At 44.5% G+C, this 23738-nt stretch overlaps 1 protein-coding gene across 4 annotated transcripts in view; it reads right to left on the bottom strand.

The window, feature by feature from the left end:
• Positions 1-23738, bottom strand: part of LOC115107906 (gephyrin) — a 130772-nt gene that overhangs the window by 50830 nt on the left and 56204 nt on the right. For all 4 annotated transcript variants that reach the window (XM_065008849.1, XM_065008848.1, XM_065008847.1 and 1 more), the window contains exons 3-7: positions 17018-17075; positions 15355-15447; positions 9646-9740; positions 9076-9142; positions 909-1181 (exon numbers count right to left, since the gene is read on the bottom strand). In XM_065008849.1, the coding sequence (XP_064864921.1) occupies positions 909-1181; positions 9076-9142; positions 9646-9740; positions 15355-15447; positions 17018-17075 (586 nt within the window). The remainder of the gene's footprint in view (positions 1-908; positions 1182-9075; positions 9143-9645; positions 9741-15354; positions 15448-17017; positions 17076-23738) is intronic.

Genomic DNA, 23738 nt, shown 5'->3' on the forward strand with positions numbered 1-23738 from the left:
TAGCCAAGAGCCACTGAGACACTTCTAAGTGTGATGATATTACAGTAATGAATGGATAATGAATGAAACTGGGCAATATGGACGGTATGATATGATTTTCAGGATGATATGAGGATGGATTATAGATCACAGAGATGAATCAGGACGTATCTATATGTAATAGACATGAAGGTGGTTCACCGGACACAGAGTAAGTCTAGTCCTGGACGAAAAAGAAAAGTCAATGGACAATCTTCATTGAAAGTGCTTTTTAGTCCATGACTAGGATTCATCTGTGTCCAGGAAACATGGATTGCATGTAATCTTACCAATGAATGTCCATGATTGGACAATGAGAAAAATGCCGGGATGGAGCCGGGACTTGACCAAAACCTTTTACCATGACATTAGGACCACAGAGCTATAAGTCCACTCTGATGTTGGACGGGACAGGAAAATGAAAATGGACAACTGTCACTTCAATGGACGATGAATGACACACGCACACACACACACACACGCACGCACGCACGCACGCACGCACGCACGCACGCACACACACACACACACACACACACACACACGCACACACATCTGAAAAGCGTTACATGTGTACAGAATGATTATGAGAATGTTGTATGAAATAATAATGATGACATGGAGGGTGGTGTACTCATAGGAATATACTGTACACACTGTACGTCTCGATTCGCCACCCTTTTCCCAGTGTGCATTTGTCCACTTCCCATCACGGATTCATGGTTGAATCTTCCTCTAGCCAATGCTTACACCAATCCAATGTTTTTAAAACTAGGAGAGGAGTCTTGCGAGTGCACAAAAAAAGTGGAGAATCGGAATGTAGACATTGCACATGAAGTTTTGATCAAAGTTCTGCCAGATTCCCGTTCCCTTACCTCCCCATTGGTTACCTTGGCGGCGATGGAGGCGGCGGTGATGTGCGAGGACGAGGAGTCCTCAGTGGACGCCACACCGCTGTCCTTCTTCTCATCGTCCTCCTCCTCGCACTGCACGCCCTTGTCCTCCGTCTGGCGCCGCGGCGAGCTATTGGGGGGCGGTGAGAGGGGAGGCGGGGGCGAGGGGAGGTCCTCCAGCTCGTCCACTGCCTCCTTCACCTTGACCACGGCGTCCCGGAGCAGGTCAATGGCGTGGGGCAGCGCGGGCAGGATGAACTGGAAACACTCCTATTGGAGGAGAGGTTAGAGGTCAGGAGGAGAGTTAGGGGTTAATACTACAGGTTCATGTTGTGGGACAGCACAGGCAGGATGAACTGGAAGGAGGGGAGAGGGTCTGAGATTAGAGGTCATGGAGAGAGGGGTTAATATAGCTGATCAACAGCATAATAGTAGGGTAACAATATCAAGTCTTTCCTGCCTATGACTCAGACTGCAGGATCATCTCGGCTCTTGTTCATAGAAAGCTAGCAAGCTACGGTAGTGGGTTGAACTCCTGAAGGGATCACATGCACATATTAAAAATGGATTCACTTGCTTTGGATAAAAGCTTGTGCTAAGTGGTAGTAGTACATATAGTAGGTTGGTAAACTGGGGACTAAGCAAGGACTGTACAGACCAGACCAGACCCAGAACCAGACCCTGACAGATCAGACCCATACCAGAACCAGACCAGATCAGACAGAGATCAGACCAGAACCTGACCAGCACTAGATTTCCCAAAATTATCGTAGCACTAAAATCATCTTTCATCCATTTAGTGTCAATGGAATAAAGATGATCTTACTGCTATGATGCTTTTGGGAAACCCAGCCCTGACCCTGACCCAGATCAGACCAGCCCTGACCCAGATCAGACCAGCCCTGACCCAGATCCGCCCCAGATACAGACCAGATCAGACCCTGACCCAGATCAGACCATCCCCAGATACAGACCAGATCAGACCCCGGACCCAGATCAGACCAGCTCTGACCCTAACCCAGATCAGACAGGCCCTGACCCTAACCCAGATCAGACCAGCCCTGACCCTAATCCAGATCAGACCAGCCCTGACCCTGACCCAGATAAGACCAGCCCCAGATACAGATCAGATCAGACCCTGACCCAGATCAGACCAGCTCTGACTCTGACCCAGATCAGCCCTGACCCTGACCCAGATCAGACCAGCCCCAGATACAGACCAGATCCTGACCCAGATCAGACCAGCCCTGACTCTGACCAAGATCAGACCAGCCCAGCCCTGACTCTGACCCAGATACAGACCACATCCTGACCCAGATCAGACCAGCCCTGACCCTGACCCAGGTCAGCCCCAGATACAGACCAGATCAGACCCTGACCCAGACCAAAGCCAGACCAGACCAAGACCAGACCCAGACCAAACCAAGATTAGACCCAGACCAAAACAAGATCAGACCAGACTGAATCAGACCCAGACCAAACCAAGATCAGACCAGACCAGATCAGGCCCAGACCCAGACCAGACCAGACCCAGACCAGACCTAGACCAGTCTAGACCAGACCCAGACCATACCCAGACCAGTCTAGACCAGACCCAGACCAGGCTTTCTAATGCAGCTACCACTCCTTTCTAACTAACTCCAGAGGAGTTCATTTTTAAAATGTTATTTAACTAGGCAAGTCAGCCAAGAACAAATTCTTATTTACAATGACGGCCTACCAAAAGGAAAAATTCCTCCTGCGGGGACAGGGGCTAAAACATGTCAAACAAAATAGGACAAAACACACGTCACGACACAAGAGACACCACAAAACTACATAAAGAGAGACCTATAAGACAACAACACAGCATGGCAACAGCACATGACAACACAGCATGGTAGCAACACCACATGACAACAGCATGGTAGCAACACAAAACATGGTACAAACATTATTGGGCACAGACAACAGCACGTAGGGCAAGAGGGTAGGGACAACAATACATCACGCAAAGCAGCCACAACTGTCAGTAAGAGTGTCCATCATTGAGTCTTTGATTGAAGAGATAAAATGGTCCAGTTTGAGTGGTTTTTGCAGCTCGTTCGCTAGCTGCAGTGAATTGAAAAGAGGAGTGACCCAGGGATGTGTGTGCTTTGGGGAGCTTTAACAGAATGTGACTGGCAGAACGGGCGTTGTATGTGGAGGATGAGGGCTGCAGTAGATATCTCAGATAGGGGAGAGTGAGGCCTAAGAGGGTTTTATAAATAAGCATCAACCAGTGGGTATTGCGATAGGTATACAGAGATGACCAGTTTACAGAGGAGTATAGAGTGCAGTGAATTGTCTTATAAGGAGCGTTGGTGGCAAATCTGATGGCCAAACGGTAAAGAACATCTAAGCACCCGAGAGCACTCTTACCTGACAATCTATAAATTACGTGTCCTTAATCTAGCAAGGGGAGGATGGTCATCTGAATCAGGGTTAGTTTGGCAGCTGGGGTGAAAGAGGAGCGATTACGATAGAGGAAACCAAGTCTAGATTTAACCTTATCATGCAGCTTTGATATGTGCTGAGAGAAGGACAGTGTACCATCTAACCATACTCCCAAGTACTCTCCCCACAGGTGTGATTACTACCTCTGAGATTTTTGCTAGCTCTAAAATCTCAGAGGTAGTAATCACACCTGTGGGGAGAGGGGCATTCTTTTTACCAAACCACATGACACTTGTTTTGGAGGTGTTCAGAGCAAGGTTAATGGCAGAGAAAGCTAGTTGGACACTAAGAAAGCTTTGTTGTAGAGCGTTTAACATAAAATCCGGGGAGGGGCCAGCTGAGAATAAGACTGTATCATCTGCATATAAATGGATGAGAGAGCTTCCTACTGCCTGAGCTATGTTGTTGATGTAAATTGAGAAGAACGTGGGACCTAGGATCGAGCCTTGGGGTACTCCCTTGGTGACAGGCAGTGGCTGAGACAGCAGATGTTCTGACTTTATACACTGCACTTTAAGGGAGTTAGTTAGCAAACCAGGTCAAAGACCCTTCAGAGACACCAATACTCCTTAGCCGGCCCAGAAGAATGGAATGGTCTACCGTATCAAAAGCCTTGGCCAAGTCAATAAATATAGCAGCACAACATTGCTCAGAATCAAGGGCAATGGTGACATTATTGAGGACCTTTAAGGTTGCAGTGACACATCCATAACCTGAGTGGAAACCAGATTGCATACCAGAGAGAATACTAAAGACATCAAGAAAGCCAATAGGTTGATAAACAAGGCAAAATAGAAATAGGCCTTTCAAAATTAAAAACTCCCCCACCTTTGGAAGATCTGTCTTGCCGAAAAAGGTTATAACCAGAAAGGTTAACATCAGTATTCAAAACACTCTTCCTTAGCCACGTCTCAGTAATGACCAACACATCTAGATTGGAGCTGTGAACCCACACTTTCAATTCATCCATTTTAGGTAATAAGCTTAGAGTGTTAACGTGCAGAAAACCCAGGCTTTAATGAGAGCAGAAATCAGTGAAGCAGATATCAGAGCACAAGTCAGAATTGGGGCTAGCAACAGTAGATGGGCTAGGGTGTACATGCACATTTCCAGATATCATCAGCAGTAATACAATCAGGGCATGGCAGAGGACAGGGAGAGATTTGCCGTGTTGATTTATGACATTTGAATGTGCATTAGATGGCAACAAGATCACATTGTAGAGCAATTTCATCAGGTAACATGAATACAAAGTCGGCGAGAGATTGTTAGAATAGGATGGGAGGCCAAAAGTCTGTGTAACCAATAGAGCGTCAGAGTCCCGAGTGTTGTAACAAACATAGTCTGTCCCACGGTTGGGTAAACAAGAAAGTCTTCTAACCTGTGCAATTATTTAACTTCCTGTGCATTTTAGGCATTGCAATAATAGAGTACATAATTAATCAAGTCCTTATATATACCAGGTTACAAACAGCTGCCCTCCTTTCTGATGATGTCCTATTTATTAATGCGCATAACATATTTCTACCAGGATTAAAGTGACAATAGTAACATTTATTTAAAGTGATTTTGTATAATATCAGCCAGTAGTTTTGAAAGTAGCGCTCACGAGCAAAAACTGGTCCCCGAAAATCCATTTTGTTTATGCTACATCCTGCAATTTTCTTCTGCAATGTGTATGATAGTAATAATAATAACTAATTCAACTTCTATAGTGCTTTTCATAATAGAAATCAAACAAGCAATATACCATGGCAGGTCCTTGAGGTCAACCAATATATATGTTAAGAATTTCAATTCGTACAATATGTTACAAATTTGTAAGTGCTTTTAACTTCTCTCGGATCAGTGGGACGCTAGCCACTTCGACAACATCCGGTGAAATTGCAGAGCGCCAAATTAAAATCACAAGTGCAATACATCAAAATGAAGCTTAACTTGTCTGAGGACAGCGCCCCGCATACCAACACATGAAAAACATATTTCAACCAGGCAGGTGTGACACAAAAGTCACACACACACACACACACACACACACACACACACACACACACACACACACACACACACACACACACACACACACACACACACACACACACACACACACACACACACACACACACACACACACAGGGGCCCCTCAGACAGACAGACATACAGACAGACAGATATGAAAGAGAGAGTATGATGCAAAGCCAAAGCCCAGCAGCGCTCTCGGTTTTAGCCAAGGTACAACTCTCTCTGCTCCTCTGCTCTCTACACGCGGTCCACTGTTTACGCTCCCTCCTGAGTTTGAAGCCAACTTCTGAACTGTTGGCGCGTGTGTGTGTGTGTGTGTGTGTGTGTGTGTGTGTGTGTGTGTGAGAGAGTGAGTGAGTGAGAGAGAGTGATAGAGAGGGAGAAAGAGAGAGAGAGTGATAGAGAGGGAGAAAGAGAGAGAGAGTGATAGAGAGGGAGAAAGAGAGAGAGAGAGAGAGAGAGAGAGAGAGAGAGAGAGAGAGAGAAAGAGGGATAAAAATACAGAGATTTTAGTGGGTTAGCTGGCCCTGCTCCGGAACAGGGATGGAACCGACTTTTCTGGAACCAGTGTGAAACAGGGTCAATAACAATGCCTAGAATGGCCACTGTCCAATCACAAAAGCTGCATTGCCAATTAAATTACATATGCTCGTGATGCCTGTAATGCATTCTGCATGTTATTTTGATAAGTAAGTTCATACTATTTGATCCTGAAGACAAAAAACTAAATACTTGAATCCGTACAAAGTCATTGGTTGCTATGCCTAACATTGTTTTTTGCTATTGGCTAAGGGCAGCAAACACGCAATCTACGTCTGTTTTCATAAATTTTCTATTGACATTTAATTGGATATATCCATGATAATAATATTGTCAGACAGGCAGACGGCAAGGTTTATACAAACCATCACTGTCCGAAATCAAATGCTAGGCCAGAAGCTTTTGAAATAACATGTTAATAAATGCTATTGTTGATAACATTGGTCATGTGTCAGAGATGCTGACTGTTGGTGGCATGTTGTGTTTCCCCATTAGCACAGGGATTTAAAATACAAGTGAAAATCTTTTGCCCAGGGCTAAAGCTTAGCCTGGGTTATTTTAGCCCAGGGACAGTCTAGCCTGGGGCTAAAATAGCCTGAAGTATACCGTGTGAAAAGGCCTTTAAGGGTGTCAGAAATAATCAGGAGTAGAATCCCTGGAAAAAGACAGACAGCCAATGGGTCACATTAATGAAGAAGGAATGAAGAAGGAATGGCAGGAGGAGATTAGGGGAGAGAGAGAAAGAGAGAGAGGGGGAGAGAGAGATAGAGAGGGGTGGGTGGGTGAGAGAGAGAGAGAAAGAGAGAGAAGGGGCGAGAGAGAGGGGAGGAGAAGGAGAGAGAGGGGGAGAGGGAGAGAGAGAAAGGGAGCGAGAGAAAGAGAGAGTGAGGGGAGAGAGGGAGAGAAAGCGAGAGGGGGGAGAGGGGGAGAGAGAAAATGAGAGAGAGAGAAAAAGACAGAGAGGGAGAGAGAGAGAAAGGGAAAGAGAAATAAAAAAAAGATCAGTGAAAGAGAAACCAAAATAAGACTAAAACTTTGAGAAAGAGAGACAGGATGACTACTAGATCAGCCGCCTACGTTCCCTCCTTACCCAGTCTTTATGATGTGGGATCTGAGTTAATACAAGTGGGTGAGGGGCCATTCATGCAGTTAAAGTTGACTGGGGGCCTGATGGGGGAGACACTAATATGGCACCCGATTGGAAGAGGTGACGTAATTGATAAAAATAAATAATCAAATCGATCAGGAGAAGCGGGCCTCAGTAACAAGACAGAGACAGATGTGGGGTCAGCGCTAGTGGAGAGAGAGAGAGAGAGAGAGAGAGAGAGAGAGAGAGAGAGAGAGAGGGAGAGAGAGAGACAGAGATACAGAAAGAGAGAGAGAGAGAGAGAGAGAGAGAGAGAGAGAGAGAGAGAGAGAGAGAAAGACAGACAGACAGAGAGACAGAAAGAGAGAGTTAGAGAGACAGAGACAGAAAGAGAGAGAGAGTGAGTGCGAGAAACAGAGAGAGAGAGAGAGAGAGAGAGAGAGAGAGAGAGAGAGAGAGAGGAGGAAGGAAGCAATTCCCAAACCTTCCATAACAAAGCCATCACCTACAGAGAGATGAACCTGGAGAAGAGTCCCTGCTGCTGTCCTGGGGCTCTGTTCACAAACACAAACACACCCCACAGAGCCCCAGGACAGCAGCACAATTAGACCCAATCAAATCATGAGAAAAAAAAGATAATTACTTGACACATTTGAAAGAATTAACAAAAGAACAGAGCAAACTAAAATGCTATTTGGCCCTAAACAGAGAATACACAGTGGCAGAATACCTGACCACTGTGACTGACCCAAACTTAAGGAAAGCTTTGACTATGTACAGACTCAGTGAGCATAGCCTTGCTATTGAGAAAGGCCGCCGTAGGCAGACCTGGCTCTCAAGAGAAGACAGGCTATATGCACACTGCCCACAAAATGAGGTGGAAACTGAGCTGCACTTCCTATCTTCCTGCCAAGTGCATGACCATATTAGAGACACATATTTCCCTCAGATTACACAGATACACAAAGAATTAGAAAACAAACCCAATTTTGATAAACTCCCATATCTACTGGGTGAAATTCCACAGTGTGCCATCACAGCAGCAAGATGTATGACCTGTTGCCACAAGAAAAGGGCAACCAGTGAAGAACAAACACCATTGTAAATACAACACATATTTATGCTTATTTATTTTCCCTTGTGTACCCTTAACCATTTGTACATCGTTACATCACTGTATATATATGTAATATTACATTTGTAATGTCTTTATTGTTTTGAAACTTCTGTATGTGTAATGTTTACTGTACATTTTTATTGTTTATTTCACTTTTGTATATTATCTACCTCACTTGCTTTGGCAATGTTAACACATGTTTCCCATGCCAATAAAGCCCTTGAATTGAATTGAATTGAGAGAAAGAGAGAGAGAGAGATAAGGAAAGAGAGACAGATGGAGGGAGAGACAGAGATAGAGAGAAATAAATAACGAAAGAAAGAAAGAAAGAAAGAAAGAGAGAGGCAGACGGAGGGAGAGGTAGAGAGAGAGAGAGAGAGAGAGAGAGAGAGAGAGAAAGAACGAAAGAAAGAAAGAAAAAAAGAAATAAAGAGAGAGAGAAAAAAAGAAAGAAAGAAATAAAGAAAGAAAAAAAGAAAGAAAGAAAGAAAGAAAAAAAGAAAGAGAGAGGGAGAGGTAGAGCGAGAAAGACAGAGAGAAACAGAAAGAAGGAGAGACAGATGGAGGGAGAGGCACAGAGAGAGGTAGAGTGAGAAAGACAGAGAGAGAAACAGAAAGAAGGAGAGACAGATGGAGGGAGAGGCACAGAGAGAGGTAGAGTGTGCACATGCATGCTACCTTTACTCCTAGAAGTACTCAGTCACATCGACACTGATCTAAGTAAACGTGAGACCAGGGGCCGTATTCACCACGAGTCGCAGAGTAGGATTGCTGATCTAGCATCATTTTTACCCTTTAAATCATTTAGAATAAAAGGCAGAGAGCTGATCCTAGATCAGCAGTCCTACTCTGAGACGCTTTGTGAATACAGGCCCTGAAACACTGATCTGAGTGCAGGTGTTAAAGTGGTTCTGTTTTCTTACCTGTGAACCCTTCTTGCTTCCTGGTAAGTTAATGATAAGTGTCTTGCCACGGATGCCGCACACGGGTCTGCACACACACACACACACACACACACACACACACACACACACACACACACACACACACACACACACACACACACACACACACACACACACACACACACACACACACACACACACACACACACACACACAAGAGAAGAGTGTGTATTAGAGGTTCACAGTATGACAGTGTGTATATGTGCATGAATGAGTGGGTAAACCAGAGGAGGCTGGTGGGAGTAGTTATACGGTATCAAACACATCAAACATATGGAAACCACATGTCTGACTCCGTTCCATTAATTCCATTAATGTCATTGCAATAAGACCGTCCTCCTATAACTACTCCCACCAGACTCCTCTGGTGTACATAGTATACATTTGTGTGTGTGTGTGTGTGTGTGTGTGTGTGTGTGTGTGTGTGTGTGTGCGTGTGTGTGTGTGTGTGTGTGTGTGTGTGTGTGTCTGTCTGTACGAGTGTGTGTAGAGTATACATGTTAGTGTGTGTGTGTGTTTGTGTCTCACCTGGAGAGCATGCCTAGTGGTGTGACGTTGAGAGAACCCATCAGCATGGCCAGAGACATCCCTGGAGCCTCCCGCTCTATCACCTCTCTTGTAGCCTGAGGAATGAAGAGAGACACAGAGAGAGACAGAGAGAGAGAGAGAGAGAGCGAGCAAGAGAGAGAGAGAGAGAACACACATTTTTTTGTGTGTAAGTGTGTATCTGTATCTGTATCTGTGTGTGTGTGTGTGTGTGTCAGTTTCCATGTGTGTGTGTATCAGTTTGTGTGTGTGTGTGTGTGTGTGTGTGTGTGTGTGTGTATCAGTTTCCATGTGTATCAGTTTCCATATGTGTGTGTGTCAGTTTCCATGTCTGTGTGGTGTGTATCAGTTTCCATGTGTGTGTGTACATCAGTTTCCAGGTGTATCAGTTTCCATGTATGTGTGTATCAGTTTCCATGTGTATCCGTTTCCATGTGTGTGTGTGTATCAGTTTCCATGTCTATCAGTTCCCATGTGTGTGTGTGTATCAGTTTGCATGTGTATCAGTTTCCCTGTATGTGTGTGTATCAGTTTCCATATGTGTGCGCATCAGTTTTCATGTGTGTGTATCAGTTTCAATGTGTGTGTATCAGTTTCCACATGTGTGGGTATCAGTTTTTATGCGTGTATCAGTTTCCATGTGTGTGTTTATCAGTTTCCATGTGCATCAGTTTCTATGTCTGCGTGTGCATCAGTTTCCATGTGTGCGTATCAGTTTCCATGAGTATCAGTTTCCATATGTGTGCGTATCAGTTTTTGTGTGAATCAGTTTCCATGTGTTTGTATCAGTTTCCATGTGTGAGTATCAGCTGCCATGTGTATCAGTTTCCATGTATGTGTATCAGTTTCCAAGTGTATCAGTTTCCACATGTGTGGGTATCAGTTTTATTGTTTGTGTATCAGTTTCCATGTGTATCAGTTTCCATGTGCATCAGTTTCCATATGTGTGCGTATCAGTTTTTATGTGTGTGTATCAGTTTCCATGTGTATCAGTTTCCCTGTATGTGTGTATCAGTTTCCATATGTGTGTGCATCAGTTTTCATGTGTGTGTATCAGTTTCAATATGTGTGTATCAGTTTCCATGTGTGTGTGTATCAGTTTCCATGTGTGAGTATCAGCTGCCATGTGTATCAGTTTCCATGTATGTGTATCAGTTTCCAAGTGGATCAGTTTCCACATGTGTGGGTATCAGTTTTTATGTTTGTGTATCAGTTTCCATGTGTGTGTTTATCAGTTTTTATACGTGTATCGGTTTCCATTTTTGTGTATTTCAGTTTTCATGTGTGTGTATCAGTTTCCATGTGTATCAGTTTCCATGTGCGTGTGTGTGCATCAGTTTCCATATGTGTATCAGTTTCCATGTGTGTGTGTGCATCAGTTCCCATATGTGTTTGTATCAGTTTTCCTGTATGATGGCATCAGTTTCCATGTATGTTTGTGTGTATCCATTTCCATGTGTTTGAATCAGTTTCCATGTGTGTGTGTGTGTGTGTGTGTGTTTCCATTCATGTGTGTATCAATTTCCATGTGTTTGTATCAGTTTTCATGTGTGTGTTTGTGGATCAGTTTCCATGTATGTGTGTGTTATCAGTTACCATTTGTGTGTGTTATCAGTTTCCATGTTTGTGTGTGTTTATCAGTTTCCATTTTGTGTATCAGTTTCCATGTTTGTTAGTTATCAGTTTCCATTTGTGTATATATAATTTTCCATGTGTGTATCAGTTTTCATGTGTGTGTTTGTGGATCAGTTTTCATGTATGTGTGTGTTATCAGTTTCCATTTGTGTGTGTTAATCAGTTTCCATGTTTGTGTGTTTATCAGTTTCCATTTGTGTGTATCAGTTTCCATCTTTGTTTGTGTTTATCAGTTTCCATTTGTGTTTATCAGTTTCCATGTGTGTGTGTGCATAAGTTTCCATGTTTGTGTTTGTTTATCAGTTTCCATGTTTGTGTGTGCATCAGTGTCCATGTTTGTGTGTTCATCAGTTTCCATGTGTGTGTGTGTGTTTATCAGTTTCCATTTGTGTGTATCAGTTTCCATGTGTGTGTGTGCATCAGTTTCCATATGTGTGTATCAGTTTCCATGTGCGTGTGTTTGAATCAGTTTCCATGTGTGTGTGTGTGTGTGTGTGTGTGTGTGTGTTTCCATTCATGTGTGTATCAATTTCCATGTGTTTGTATCAGTTTTCATGTGTGTGTTTGTGGATCAGTTTCCATGTATGTGTGTGTTATCAGTTACCATTTGTGTGTGTTATCAGTTTCCATGTTTGTGTGTGTTTATCAGTTTCCATTTTGTGTATCAGTTTCCATGTTTGTTAGTTATCAGTTTCCATTTGTGTATATATAATTTTCCATGTGTGTATCAGTTTTCATGTGTGTGTTTGTGGATCAGTTTTCATGTATGTGTGTGTTATCAGTTTCCATTTGTGTGTGTTAATCAGTTTCCATGTTTGTGTGTTTATCAGTTTCCATTTGTGTGTATCAGTTTCCATCTTTGTTTGTGTTTATCAGTTTCCATTTGTGTTTATCAGTTTCCATGTGTGTGTGTGCATAAGTTTCCATGTTTGTGTTTGTTTATCAGTTTCCATGTTTGTGTGTGCATCAGTGTCCATGTTTGTGTGTTCATCAGTTTCCATGTGTGTGTGTGTGTGTTTATCAGTTTCCATTTGTGTGTATCAGTTTCCATGTGTGTGTGTGCATCAGTTTCCATATGTGTGTATCAGTTTCCATGTGCGTGTGTGTGAATCAGTTTCCATATGTGTGTATCAGTTCCCATGTGCATGTGTGTACATCAATTTCCATATGTGTGTGTATCAGTTTCCATGTGCGTGTGTGTGCATCAGTTTCCATGTGCGTGTCTATCAGTTTCCATATGTGTATGTATCAGTTTTCATGTATGATGGCATCAGTTTCCATGTGTGTTTGTGTGTATCCGTTTCAGTGTGTTTGAATCAGTTTCCATGTATGTGTATCAGTTTCCATGTATGTGTATCAGTACCATGTGTGTGTGTATCAATTTTCATGTGTGTGTGTATCAGTTTCCATGTGCGCGTGTGAATCCATTTCCATCTGCATGTGTGTGTATCAGTACCATGTGTGTGTATCAGTACCATGTATGTGTGGGTGTATCAGTACCATGTGTGTGTGTGTGTGTATCAGTGCCATGTGTGTGTGTGTATCAGTACAATGTGTGTATGTGTGTGTGTGTATCAGTGCCATGTGTGTGTGTGTGTGTGTATCAGTACCATGTGTGTGTGTGTGTATCAGTACCATGTGTGTGTTTGTGTATCAGTTTCCATGTGTGTGTTTATCAGTTTCTATGTGCAAGTGTGTGTGTGCGTGAGTGTATCAGTTTCTCTCTGTGTGTGTGTGTACCAATTTCCATGTGTGTGTTTGTGTGTGCATCAGTTTCCATGTCTGTGTGCATCAGTTTCCATGTGTGTGTGTGTGTGTGTGTGTGTGTGTGTGTGTGTGTGTGTGTATCAGTTTGAGTGTGTGTATCAGTTTGTGTGTGTGAGTGTCTGTATTGTATGTGTGTTTGATGCAGCAGGTTCCTCAAAAAACAGAGAACCCAGAAGACTGGCTGACTGAGGAGAAAGAGAAGACTTCAAAGAGTACCAGCCACTGATGAGCATCGTGGGCTAGCTAGGACTCAGGAGAGATGGAGAGGGAGGAAAAAGACGAGAGAAAGAAGGAGAGCGAGAGAGAGAGAGAGAAAGAGGGAGAGGGAGAGAGAGAGAGAGAGAGAGAGAGAGAGAGAGAGAGCGAGAGAGGTAGAGCAGAGATGGGGAAGAGAGGGAGGGGGAAGGGAAGAAGAGATAGGGAGGGAGAGAGAGCGGAGGTGGTGGTGAGGGAAAGAGAGAAAGGGTGGGTGAGAAAGGAGGGTGGTAGAAGGAGAGGGGGGCGAGAGAGAAGCCAGAGAGTAAAGGAAGCATATCTCAATGGAGGGAGAAGAGAGAGGAAAAAGAGAGAGGGAGAGGATCCCTTGACACCTACAGTGGGATCATCAACGCGGAAGCAGGGGATACTGGGTAATAAAGCCTTCATCAATAGACAAGACACTGACACACACACACACACACACACACACACACACACACACACACACACACACACACACACACACACACACACACACACACACACACACACACACACACACACACAGTATTGTACAGTCCCATTCAGAATCCTATTTTCCCTAACCCCTAACCCTAAACCTAACCCTAACCCATAATCTTACCCTAACCCCTGACCCTGTATCTAACCTTAACCTATACTCTTACCCCTAACCCTAACCCATCCTCTTACCCTAACCCCAACCCTAACCCATACTCTTACCCTAACCCCTGACCCTAAACCTAACCCTAACCCATACTCTTACCCTAACCTTAACCCTAAACCCCAAAACCTAACCTTAACCCTAAACCTAAAACTAACCCTAGCTCCTAACCCTGACCCTAAAACTAAACCTAGCTACTAACCCTGACCCTAAAACTAACCCTAGCTCCTAACCCTGACCCTAAAACGAACCCTAGCTCCTAACCCTGACCCTAAAACTAACCCTAGCTCCTAACCCTAACCCTAAAACTAACCCTAGCTCCTAAACCTAACCCTAAAACTAACCCTAGCTCCTAAACCTAACCCTAAAACTAACCCTAGCTCCTAACCCTAACCCTAAACTAAACCTAGCTCCTAACCCTAACCCTAAAACTAACCCTAGCTCCTAACCCTAACCCTAAAACTACCCCTAGCTCCTAAGCCTAACCCTAAAACTAACCCTAGCTCCTAAAGCTAACCCTGAAGAAACCCTAGCTCCTAACCCTAACCCTAAAACGAACCCTAGCTCCTAACCCTAACCCTAAACTAAACCTAGCTCCTAATCCTAACCCTAAACTAAACCTAGCTCCTAACCCTAACCCCAAAACTAACCCTAGCTCCTAAACCTAACCCTAAAACTAACCCTAGCTCCTAACCCTAACCCTAAACTAAACCTAGCTCCTAACCCTAACCCTAAACTAAACCTAGCTCCTAACCCTAACCCTAAAACTAACCCTAGCTCCTAAACCTAACCCTAAAACTAACCCCAGCTCCTAAACCTAACCCTAAAACTAACCCTAGCTCCTAACCCTAACCCTAAACTAAACCTAGCTCCTAACCCTAACCCTAAAACGAACATAATTCTAACACTAATTCTAACTTTAACCCCAAACCCCATAGAAATAGCATTTGACCTCATGGCAACAAATATTTGGTTTACTATTGTTGTGGGGACTTCTGGTCCCCACGAGAATAGCTAAACACATCCAGACACACACACAGTGCTATCATATACCATATTACTGAGTATGTGTCTTCAACCAACCCACAAGTGTCTCAGTGGTGATATATGAAGGCACTCCAGTGGTACTTCTGAGAGCCATTAGTAACAGTAGCGGACCGACAGCCCTGTGTGTGGCTGTACTAATCAGCTATGGAGGCTCCTCCATCCCCTTCCCCCACACTCCACCCCTTTCCCCTCTCAGTGACACACACCACCCTTTGTCATTTTGGATCTGCATGTTACAGTTTCCTTTGAGACAAGGGGAGCCGGTGCAGAAAAGAAGCAGTAGACGAAGAAGAAAGAAAACCCGTGACTGGGTAACACAGCAAGGTACAATTGCTAGGTGACAGACAGACACACACACTTACCTCAGGTGTGACATCACGGGGAGCGAAGCCGGTCCCCCCGGTTGTCAAGATGAGATTGAGTTCTTTCTCATCACACCAGTCCACCAGAGTCTCCTGATGAGGCAGACAGAGAGAGACAGACTGAGACATAGGATCTGATAGGTTCCTAGCTCTGCCTCATTTCTTTAGACATGAGTCTCATTGGCACTGACTGAGAGGTTGTGACATACAGTAGGTCACTGCTAAGGGGTCATGGGGGTGACGATTGTGGCTTGGACTTTATACAAGGTGTGACATACACTACATGACCAAAAGTATGTGGACAGCTGCTCGTCGAACATCTCATTCCAAAATCATGGGCATTCATTTGGAGTCGGTCCTCCCTTTGCCTCTTTAACAGCCTCCACTCTTCTGGGAAGGCTTTCCACTAGATGTTGGAACATTGCTGCGGGGACTTGCTTCCATTCAGCCACAGGAGCATTAGTGAGGTTGGGAACTGATGTTGGACGGAGGCATTGTCATCCTGGAACAGGAAAAGGGCCTCCCCAAAGCACAGAATCATCTAGAAAGTTATTGTATGCTGTATGCTGTAGCGTTAAGATTTCCCTTCACTTTAACTAAGGGGCCTAGTCCGATCCATGAAAAACAGCACCAGACCAGTATTCCTCTGCCACCAAACTTTACAGTTGTCAGTATGCATTGGGCAGGTAGTGGCCTCCTGGTGTCCACTAAACTCAGATTTGTCCGTTGGACTTACAGATGGTGAAGCTTGATTCATCACTCCAGAGAAGACGTTTCCACTGCTCCAGAGTCCAATGGCGGAGAGCTTTAATCCACTCCAGCTGACGCTTGGCATTGCGCATGGTGTTCTTAGGCTTGTGTGCGGCTGCTCGGCCATGGAAACCCATTTCATGAATGTCCCGACTAACTGTTATTGTGCTGATTTTGCTTCCAGAGGCAGTTTGGAACTCAGTAGTGAGAGTTGCAACCGAGGACAGATGGTTTTAACGCACTATGCGCTTCAGCACTCGGTGGTCCCGTTCTGTGAGCTTATGTGGCCTACCACTTTGCGGCTAAGCCGTTGTTGCTCCTAGACATTTCCACTTCACAATAACTGCACTTACAGTTGAAGGTGCCACGTTGAAGGTCAATGAACTCTGCAGTAAGGCAATTCTATGGCCAATGTTTGTCTATGGAGATTGCATGGCGGTGTGCTCGATTCTATACACGTGTCAGCAACGGGTGTGGCTGAAATAGCCAAATTAATTTGAAGGGGTGTACGTCTTCTAGAAAGACAGTGAGACAGGGATAGAAAGATACGTTACTGCTGAGCAGACCATGTTCATTCGTCTCAGAGTAGGGGTATGCATCTAGGATCATTTAAAAAAAAAGTTTAAATGATTGTGATTAACATCATATGGACAATGGGAGGACCTGATCCTAGATAAGCACTCCTACTCTAAGACACTAGAATACAGATCCTGGGGTCAAAAAGTCTTTGAAATACTTAAGTCTCTCTTCATTGAGGTTGTCTGGAAAAATGGAACCAATCGAATATGCCAAAAAGTGCAAACCCTGTCCATCTGGCACACCAAATCACATGCTCAAAGTATTTGATTTTAAATACTATTTGAACCCAGGTCTGATGACTGACGAAAAGATTGAAATCCAATTATCAATTTACCTTAATCTCATCAATTTCATCTGGCACGATCTTATAGGCTGAAATAAAGCCACCCAGCCTGAGAGAGAGAGAGAGAGAGAGAGAGAGAGAGAGAGAGAGAGAGAGAGAGAGAGAGAGAGAGAGAGAGAGAAGAGAGAAAAAAAAACACAGAACATCAGGACACAGTCACTCCCATTTCAGATGTGAAATTAGAAACATAAAGCCTCTTGCTGTACTGCAGAGCGTCTTCAAAACAAGAGCTTTTAAAGTAATCAAATGACTGTTATTTTACCCAAACAGGCCTAGCAGGGAGAGAAAGAGGGATGAAAGAGAGAGCAAGAAAGGGAAGGAGAGTCGTGAATGCCCTTGAACACCCCCTCCTAAAAGGCTTTCCTCAGGACGGACCGTCAGGGATACTACACTCACAAGGACAGTCTGCTGTTTGAAGAAGTGTACCATGGCGCTCTCCGGTGGCCAGCTCCAGTATTGCAGCAAGAGGAGAAACTAATGCAGCAGGCTCCAGGTAAAGAATCTCCACGTACGAATTGTGGTATAATACAACACACACACACACACACACACACACACACACACACACACACACACACACACACACACTCCTTTGCTTAACCCGTTTTTGTAAGGAGGTGCTATTTTTTAGGAAACTACTGCATCATGTTTCCCCCTCTGCGACAGACAAGCAGTGACATGACACCCGTTCAGACAATACTGTGGTGGAACTCCACAACCGCACTAAAGTAACATCTAGCCCTGACAACATCACTGCTCCACTGACTACGGAGCTATTAAATCCCATAGAGGTACTGCATCAAAATAATGAGCTTGGCTTTGTAGTAAATCACTTTTTCATTTTAGAGGGAAACCATCTTGCAAAAAAAAAATTAAAAAGCATAAGTGATAGAGCGTAGTAAATGTATTATGGCATACTTTGTCACAGAGCTGGAGTATGGACTGTGGCTAAAGCAACAAGCTCCCATAGGCTCACGTCAGATTGGACGTTCATCTGAATTCTTAAGGTTAGGCGTTAAGTCTGAAGGTTGAGGTAAGTGTTAAGGTTTGGGATAGGCTTATCAAAACCAAAATATAAAAAACAACTTTCTGTGTCTGGATTCAAACACGCAACCGTCGGAACCAGAGGCAGATGCTTGAAGAGGCAGATGCTTACGTCTATCTGTCATCCCCGTCCCCAGCGCCCTAGCAAAATCAAAGCCTTCTTGAAGGTGACAGCGCTCAGTGTTTCACCTAGGTGGCATGTTTCCACATCGTCTCCTGACGTCCTCAGACATGGATGGACGTCGAATACTGACTTGTATCACGGTTGACCTGCCCGGGCTACAGTATGCAGAAGGTACACTGGCATAGCGGAAACCCCACAAGGCGGGGGGGGGGGCACAAGAGTTCTGGGGGCCCATGTGCCCATCATCTCACACCTAGTCTAAATTTGAGGAATAATTATGAATAATTTTTATAGTAATTTCCACTAGTAGCAAGCAAAGTGCTTGTGTTGTCCAATGTACATGGGTAGTAGGTGAGTCGGACAATACCGCTTTCTTGCATCTAATTAGCCCATTTCTCAGCGGTGGCGGCCAGCCTCGGCCTCCTCACCTAATTGCCAATCAAGTTTAAAAAAGTTAGGTGAATCAGGTGGGACTCGGATGGAGAACGAGTGAGTTAAACAAAAGGCAAGACCAAGTGGTGCACGGAAAACGTTAAAAAAAACAAAAAAACTTGATCAATCTGATCAAATCAGCAAAACACGTCAGCAAAACTACCAGCTCGTCCTCGACTGATGAAACACCATCACAGGTAGAAGCTAGCACGCCTACTTAAAGGAACATTTGAAGTGATTTTTTTGACAATCAGATGAAAACATCATGACTGGTTGTGTTTATGCCACAATAAAAGGTCATATATTTTTTAAGTTAAACTCCGACTTTGCGGGGGTCCAGAGAAACTGCGCTACGCCAGTGAGAAGGTGAGAAGGTAAGAGAGATTTTTCCTGTAGGACAAACACATGCACGCACTCACATACAGATGTATACATGCACGCACGCACGCACGCACGCACGCACGCACGCACACACACACACACACACACACACACACACACACACACACACACACACACACACACACACACACACACACACACACGCGCACACACACACACACACACACACACACACACACACACACACACACACACACACACACACACACACACACACACACCTATGCTAACAATGGTCTGACGAGAGTGTGAGTGCTTTACTCTCAGCGATGAGGTGTGTGTGCCTACACGTATGTGTGTGTGCACAAGAGTTTTCAGTGTAGGTTACTGTGTTGTTTCACCCCGGGAAAGTAAAGGACCTGTAAAAACAAATCCCCTCTCTGTAGGTTCATTTCCTCCCTCTCTGTTTTAGCCAAAATGAAAATATGCTAAACACAAATAGCTACGATTCCTTCCAGCTGTTTCCTAGGCAACCCCATTCTATCGGAAGCCTCTGGTTTCCATGTTTATCATGAGTGTGTTTGCTTTGTTGCTGTGTTTCGGGATGCCGTGTCTCTGCTATGTCTCTGAAGTGTCTGTGTGAGTGTTGTTGCATACCAGTGTGTGTGTGTGTGTGTGTGTGTGTGTGTGTGTGTGTGTGTGTGTGTGTGTGTGTGTGTGTGTGTGTGTGTGTGTGTGTGTGTGTGTGCTTTAATGTGACAGTGTAACAACACTCCTCTACTCCATGGTGTTCCAGTACAGAGCACTTCCTGAAACATTCTGTAGAGGAGCTGGATCTGACCCACTGCTGTCCAATGGGGGAGAGGGAGAGTTATGGCTGTTTGCTCTAGGTGTGGAAACATGCAGTACTGATGCTGCTACAGTATGAGAGGGGACACAGGGCTTTGGCCTGGAAGATGGGATGCTTTGCCCAGATTACTCTATGAATAAAATAGGAGAGAATAGGGAGAGAGAGAGGGAGAGGGAGAGAGAGAGAGAGAGAGAGAGAGAGAGAGAGAGAGAGAGAGAGAGAGAGAGAGGAAGGGAAGGGTAGGGTAGGGGGAGAAAGGCAATAGGATATTGAGAAAAGCAGCCAGAGAGCCATAGAGACAAAACGAAAGAATGACAGAAATAGAGAGACAAACAGAAAGAACAACAGGACGACAGGATAGAGAGCAAGATATAAGCCTATATAGTGTACTACAGGTACGTGCTTTTAACAGAGCACGGCATTAAGAGTCTCAGCTACACTATCTTGGAGTTTGAAACACCAGGATCTTGTTTCTTTGGAGGAGTTAGAAAGTCTGGTTGACTCACATACTGAAGAATGTGACTGTCAATTTGTTTTTACATTTAGCTAGGCAAGTCAGTTAAGAATAAATTCCAATTTATAATGACAGCCTACCAGGGAACAGTGGGTTAACTGCGTTGTTCAGGGGCAGAATGACATATTTTTTTTAACCTTGTCAGCTCGGGGATTTGATACAGCAACCTTTCGGTTTCTTGTCCAACGCTCTAACCACTTGGTTACCTGTCACCCCGTCGTTAGGATTTAATGCGGTGGTACATATGATATATTTGACCTATGATGTTTATGTTTCTGTATGTAATCATAATGTATGTGTGTCTACGTATATTTGTTTATGGTGTGCCTATGTCTGTAAGTTGTTATGTCTGGGATTTGTCTGAAACTTTGCTCCCCCCTGCTGCTGTGTTGGTTGGACCAGGTCTCTCTTGAAAAATAGATTTGATCTCAATGAGACTACCTAGATAAAGGTTCAATTAAACAAAGACATCAAGACACAACCCACTAACCAATACCCCCTTACCCCTGCACACACACACACACACACACACACACACACACACACACACACACACACACACACACACACACACACACACACACACACACACACACACACACACACACACAGTCTGTGACCCAGCTGTGCAGGTCTGTACAGTTGTGGGCCATCTGCTGTAGTGGTGGTATTAATAATGCATGGTCTTTGTACAGGGCTCTCCATCACACACACACACACACACACACACACACACACACACACACACACACACACACACACACACACACACACACACACACACACACACACACACACACACCATTAAAAATCGTATTTTCCAACACTAACCCTAACAATAACCCACTAACACTAAACCTAAGCCTAACCTTAATCCCAAAACCCTAACCCTAACTGTAACGCCAAAACCCTAACCTTAATCCCAAAACCCTAGCCCTAACCCTAACCCTAACCTTCACCCCAAAACCCTAGCCCTAACCCTAACCTTCACCCCAAAAACCTAGCCCTAACCCTAACCTTCACCCCAAAACCCTAGCCCTAACCCTAACCCTAACCTTCACCCCAAAACCCTAGCCCTAACCCTAACCTTCACCCCAAAACCCTAGCCCTAACCCTAACCTTCACCCCAAAACCCTAGCCCTAACCCTAACCTTCCCCCCCAAAACCCTAGCCCTAACCCTAACCTTCACCCCAAAACCCTAAAAGTAACCCTTAAGCTTTAAATAGTGTTTGAACAAATTCAGGACCTGACTTTTGAAAAAACGTATTGTTTTCCTATCTTTTCAGGACATCCGTGTGAAATGTTAGGACATTGGGTTACTGATAATGTAGGAAAACAAGTACACACTCACACACATAAACAGAAGTCCAGCACCGTCATCCCTGCGCTAACTACTTCAAGACATCTTAGTAGAGCCTGGCTGCGATGGCAGCGATGTAGGGACGCTCTCAAGGGTCAACAATTCCTTTCAACCTGTCTGCAGTGAGATGACTCTCCTCGCATGACACACACACAACCCCCACCACCAGCCAGTGTTGAGTGCTCTGAGTGCTCTGTACGGTGTTACACTCCCAGTGCTGCACTCACTGTGACAATCACACACTGAAACACTAGCTAAGAGACACACAGACACACACTTAGGCTAACTCAGACAGAGATACACTCAAGAACAACCCAACCCAGCTATATTTAGGACCCCACACTATCATGCATATCTAATCTGTCCTGCGTTGCCTGGGATTTTACTCTCACTTTTGTCCTTTCGAGCACAATTGCAGCAACTATGGTGGATGCGTAACCAGGCCAGCTCAGTACAGCTCACCTTGGCTTAGTTCAGCTTGTCTCTGTCGTATAAAAAGGGTCAAATTGCAGAATGCTGTCTCCCCTCAATCTCGTATTCTCTGAACTATCCACTACCCCTCCAACATGTAATTTGCCGCAACCTGGGATACGATGGCATTTTGACAAGTCCATGTACAGCAGATCAGTTGCACGATAACATAGCTTAACACATGGCAGGCTAGCAGGCGCTAGCTAAGGCTAGCACAGGCTAGCAAACATTCACAGACTAGCATAAGATAGCTTGCTAACGTAGAGCACAACCAGCCCAGGGGACCTGTCTTGTCTGTCTCCTTCCAGTGACTGCTGCTCTGTGGGTGAAATGAGCACACTGTCACCCATCTGATTTATACAGACGCTATTTTTAGCTGCGACAATTTGTAAAATTGACAAAGGATGTTACAACCCAAGTTGCTCGAGGGCGGCAACACTGTGTTGGCTGGAGCCCCAGGAGGATATTCATTCAACCTTCAACACACACACATACACATGCTCCAGAATGTACACACACACACACAGATGTGCATGCACGCATGTGAACGCACACACACACACACACACACACACACACACACACACACACACACACACACACACACACACACACACACACACACACACACACACACACACACACACACACACACACACACACACACACACACACACACACACACACACACACACACACACACACACACACAAATAAGCAGGAGGGGAGAACTGTACACATTGAGCACACACACCAACCCATCTGTCCTTGAGAATGGGTGTTATTTTTCTGACCCCTCTCTCTCTGTTTCTCTCCCTCTCTCTCTCTGTCTTGCTTTGTCTCATTCTGTCTATTTGACTCTCTCTCTCTCTCTCTCTCTCTCTCTCCCTCCCTCCCTCTCGGCTGACACACATCTTCACGCTCCTTCAATATGAGGGACTACATTATGTGTTGGTGTACTGATTGGACACTGTGCAGACTGATATCAAGGATAATGTGTTAAAAGAGTTTAAAGTAGGCTTGGACGGTGTCCAAATTGTCATACCTTCATACTGTCCTTGTGCCAAACCGGGATATTCGGCAATACCGGCACTGAACACAAGGGGCGCTGCTTTCAAACGCCACTTATTCTCTGTAATCTAAAGGCTAGCAATGACAACAAGTACATGTAAAATCCCATAGAGAATGCTAACTAAATGCTAGCGAGCTCATTGCCAACATTTTGTACAGTTTCTGAACTAAACTATACAAGTATATAAGTACAACAAGCTACTCACAGTTTGCTGCACGTACAAAACTAATATTAGCCAGCAGACTCTTGATCCAGGATGGAATTCTTCGCTGTTACGAAGTGAATGCTTGATTTTGGAAGAAACTGTCCACTTAGCTAAATTGTTTACTAGCTACTAAATTAGCAAATCAAATGCACAACTGCAGAGCATTTGGCACATTTTAGACAGTTAACTTAATAGTTATAAGATATGTAACTGGTAAACATTTAGTTGGGAATTCCATACTGTAACTAGATCACCTGGGACGTACTGCACAACAGTCACAAGACCCCGGTCTCTCGT

Source organism: Oncorhynchus nerka, linkage group LG24 (genome assembly GCF_034236695.1).
Source record: "Oncorhynchus nerka isolate Pitt River linkage group LG24, Oner_Uvic_2.0, whole genome shotgun sequence".
NCBI classification, from domain to species: domain Eukaryota; kingdom Metazoa; phylum Chordata; class Actinopteri; order Salmoniformes; family Salmonidae; genus Oncorhynchus; species Oncorhynchus nerka.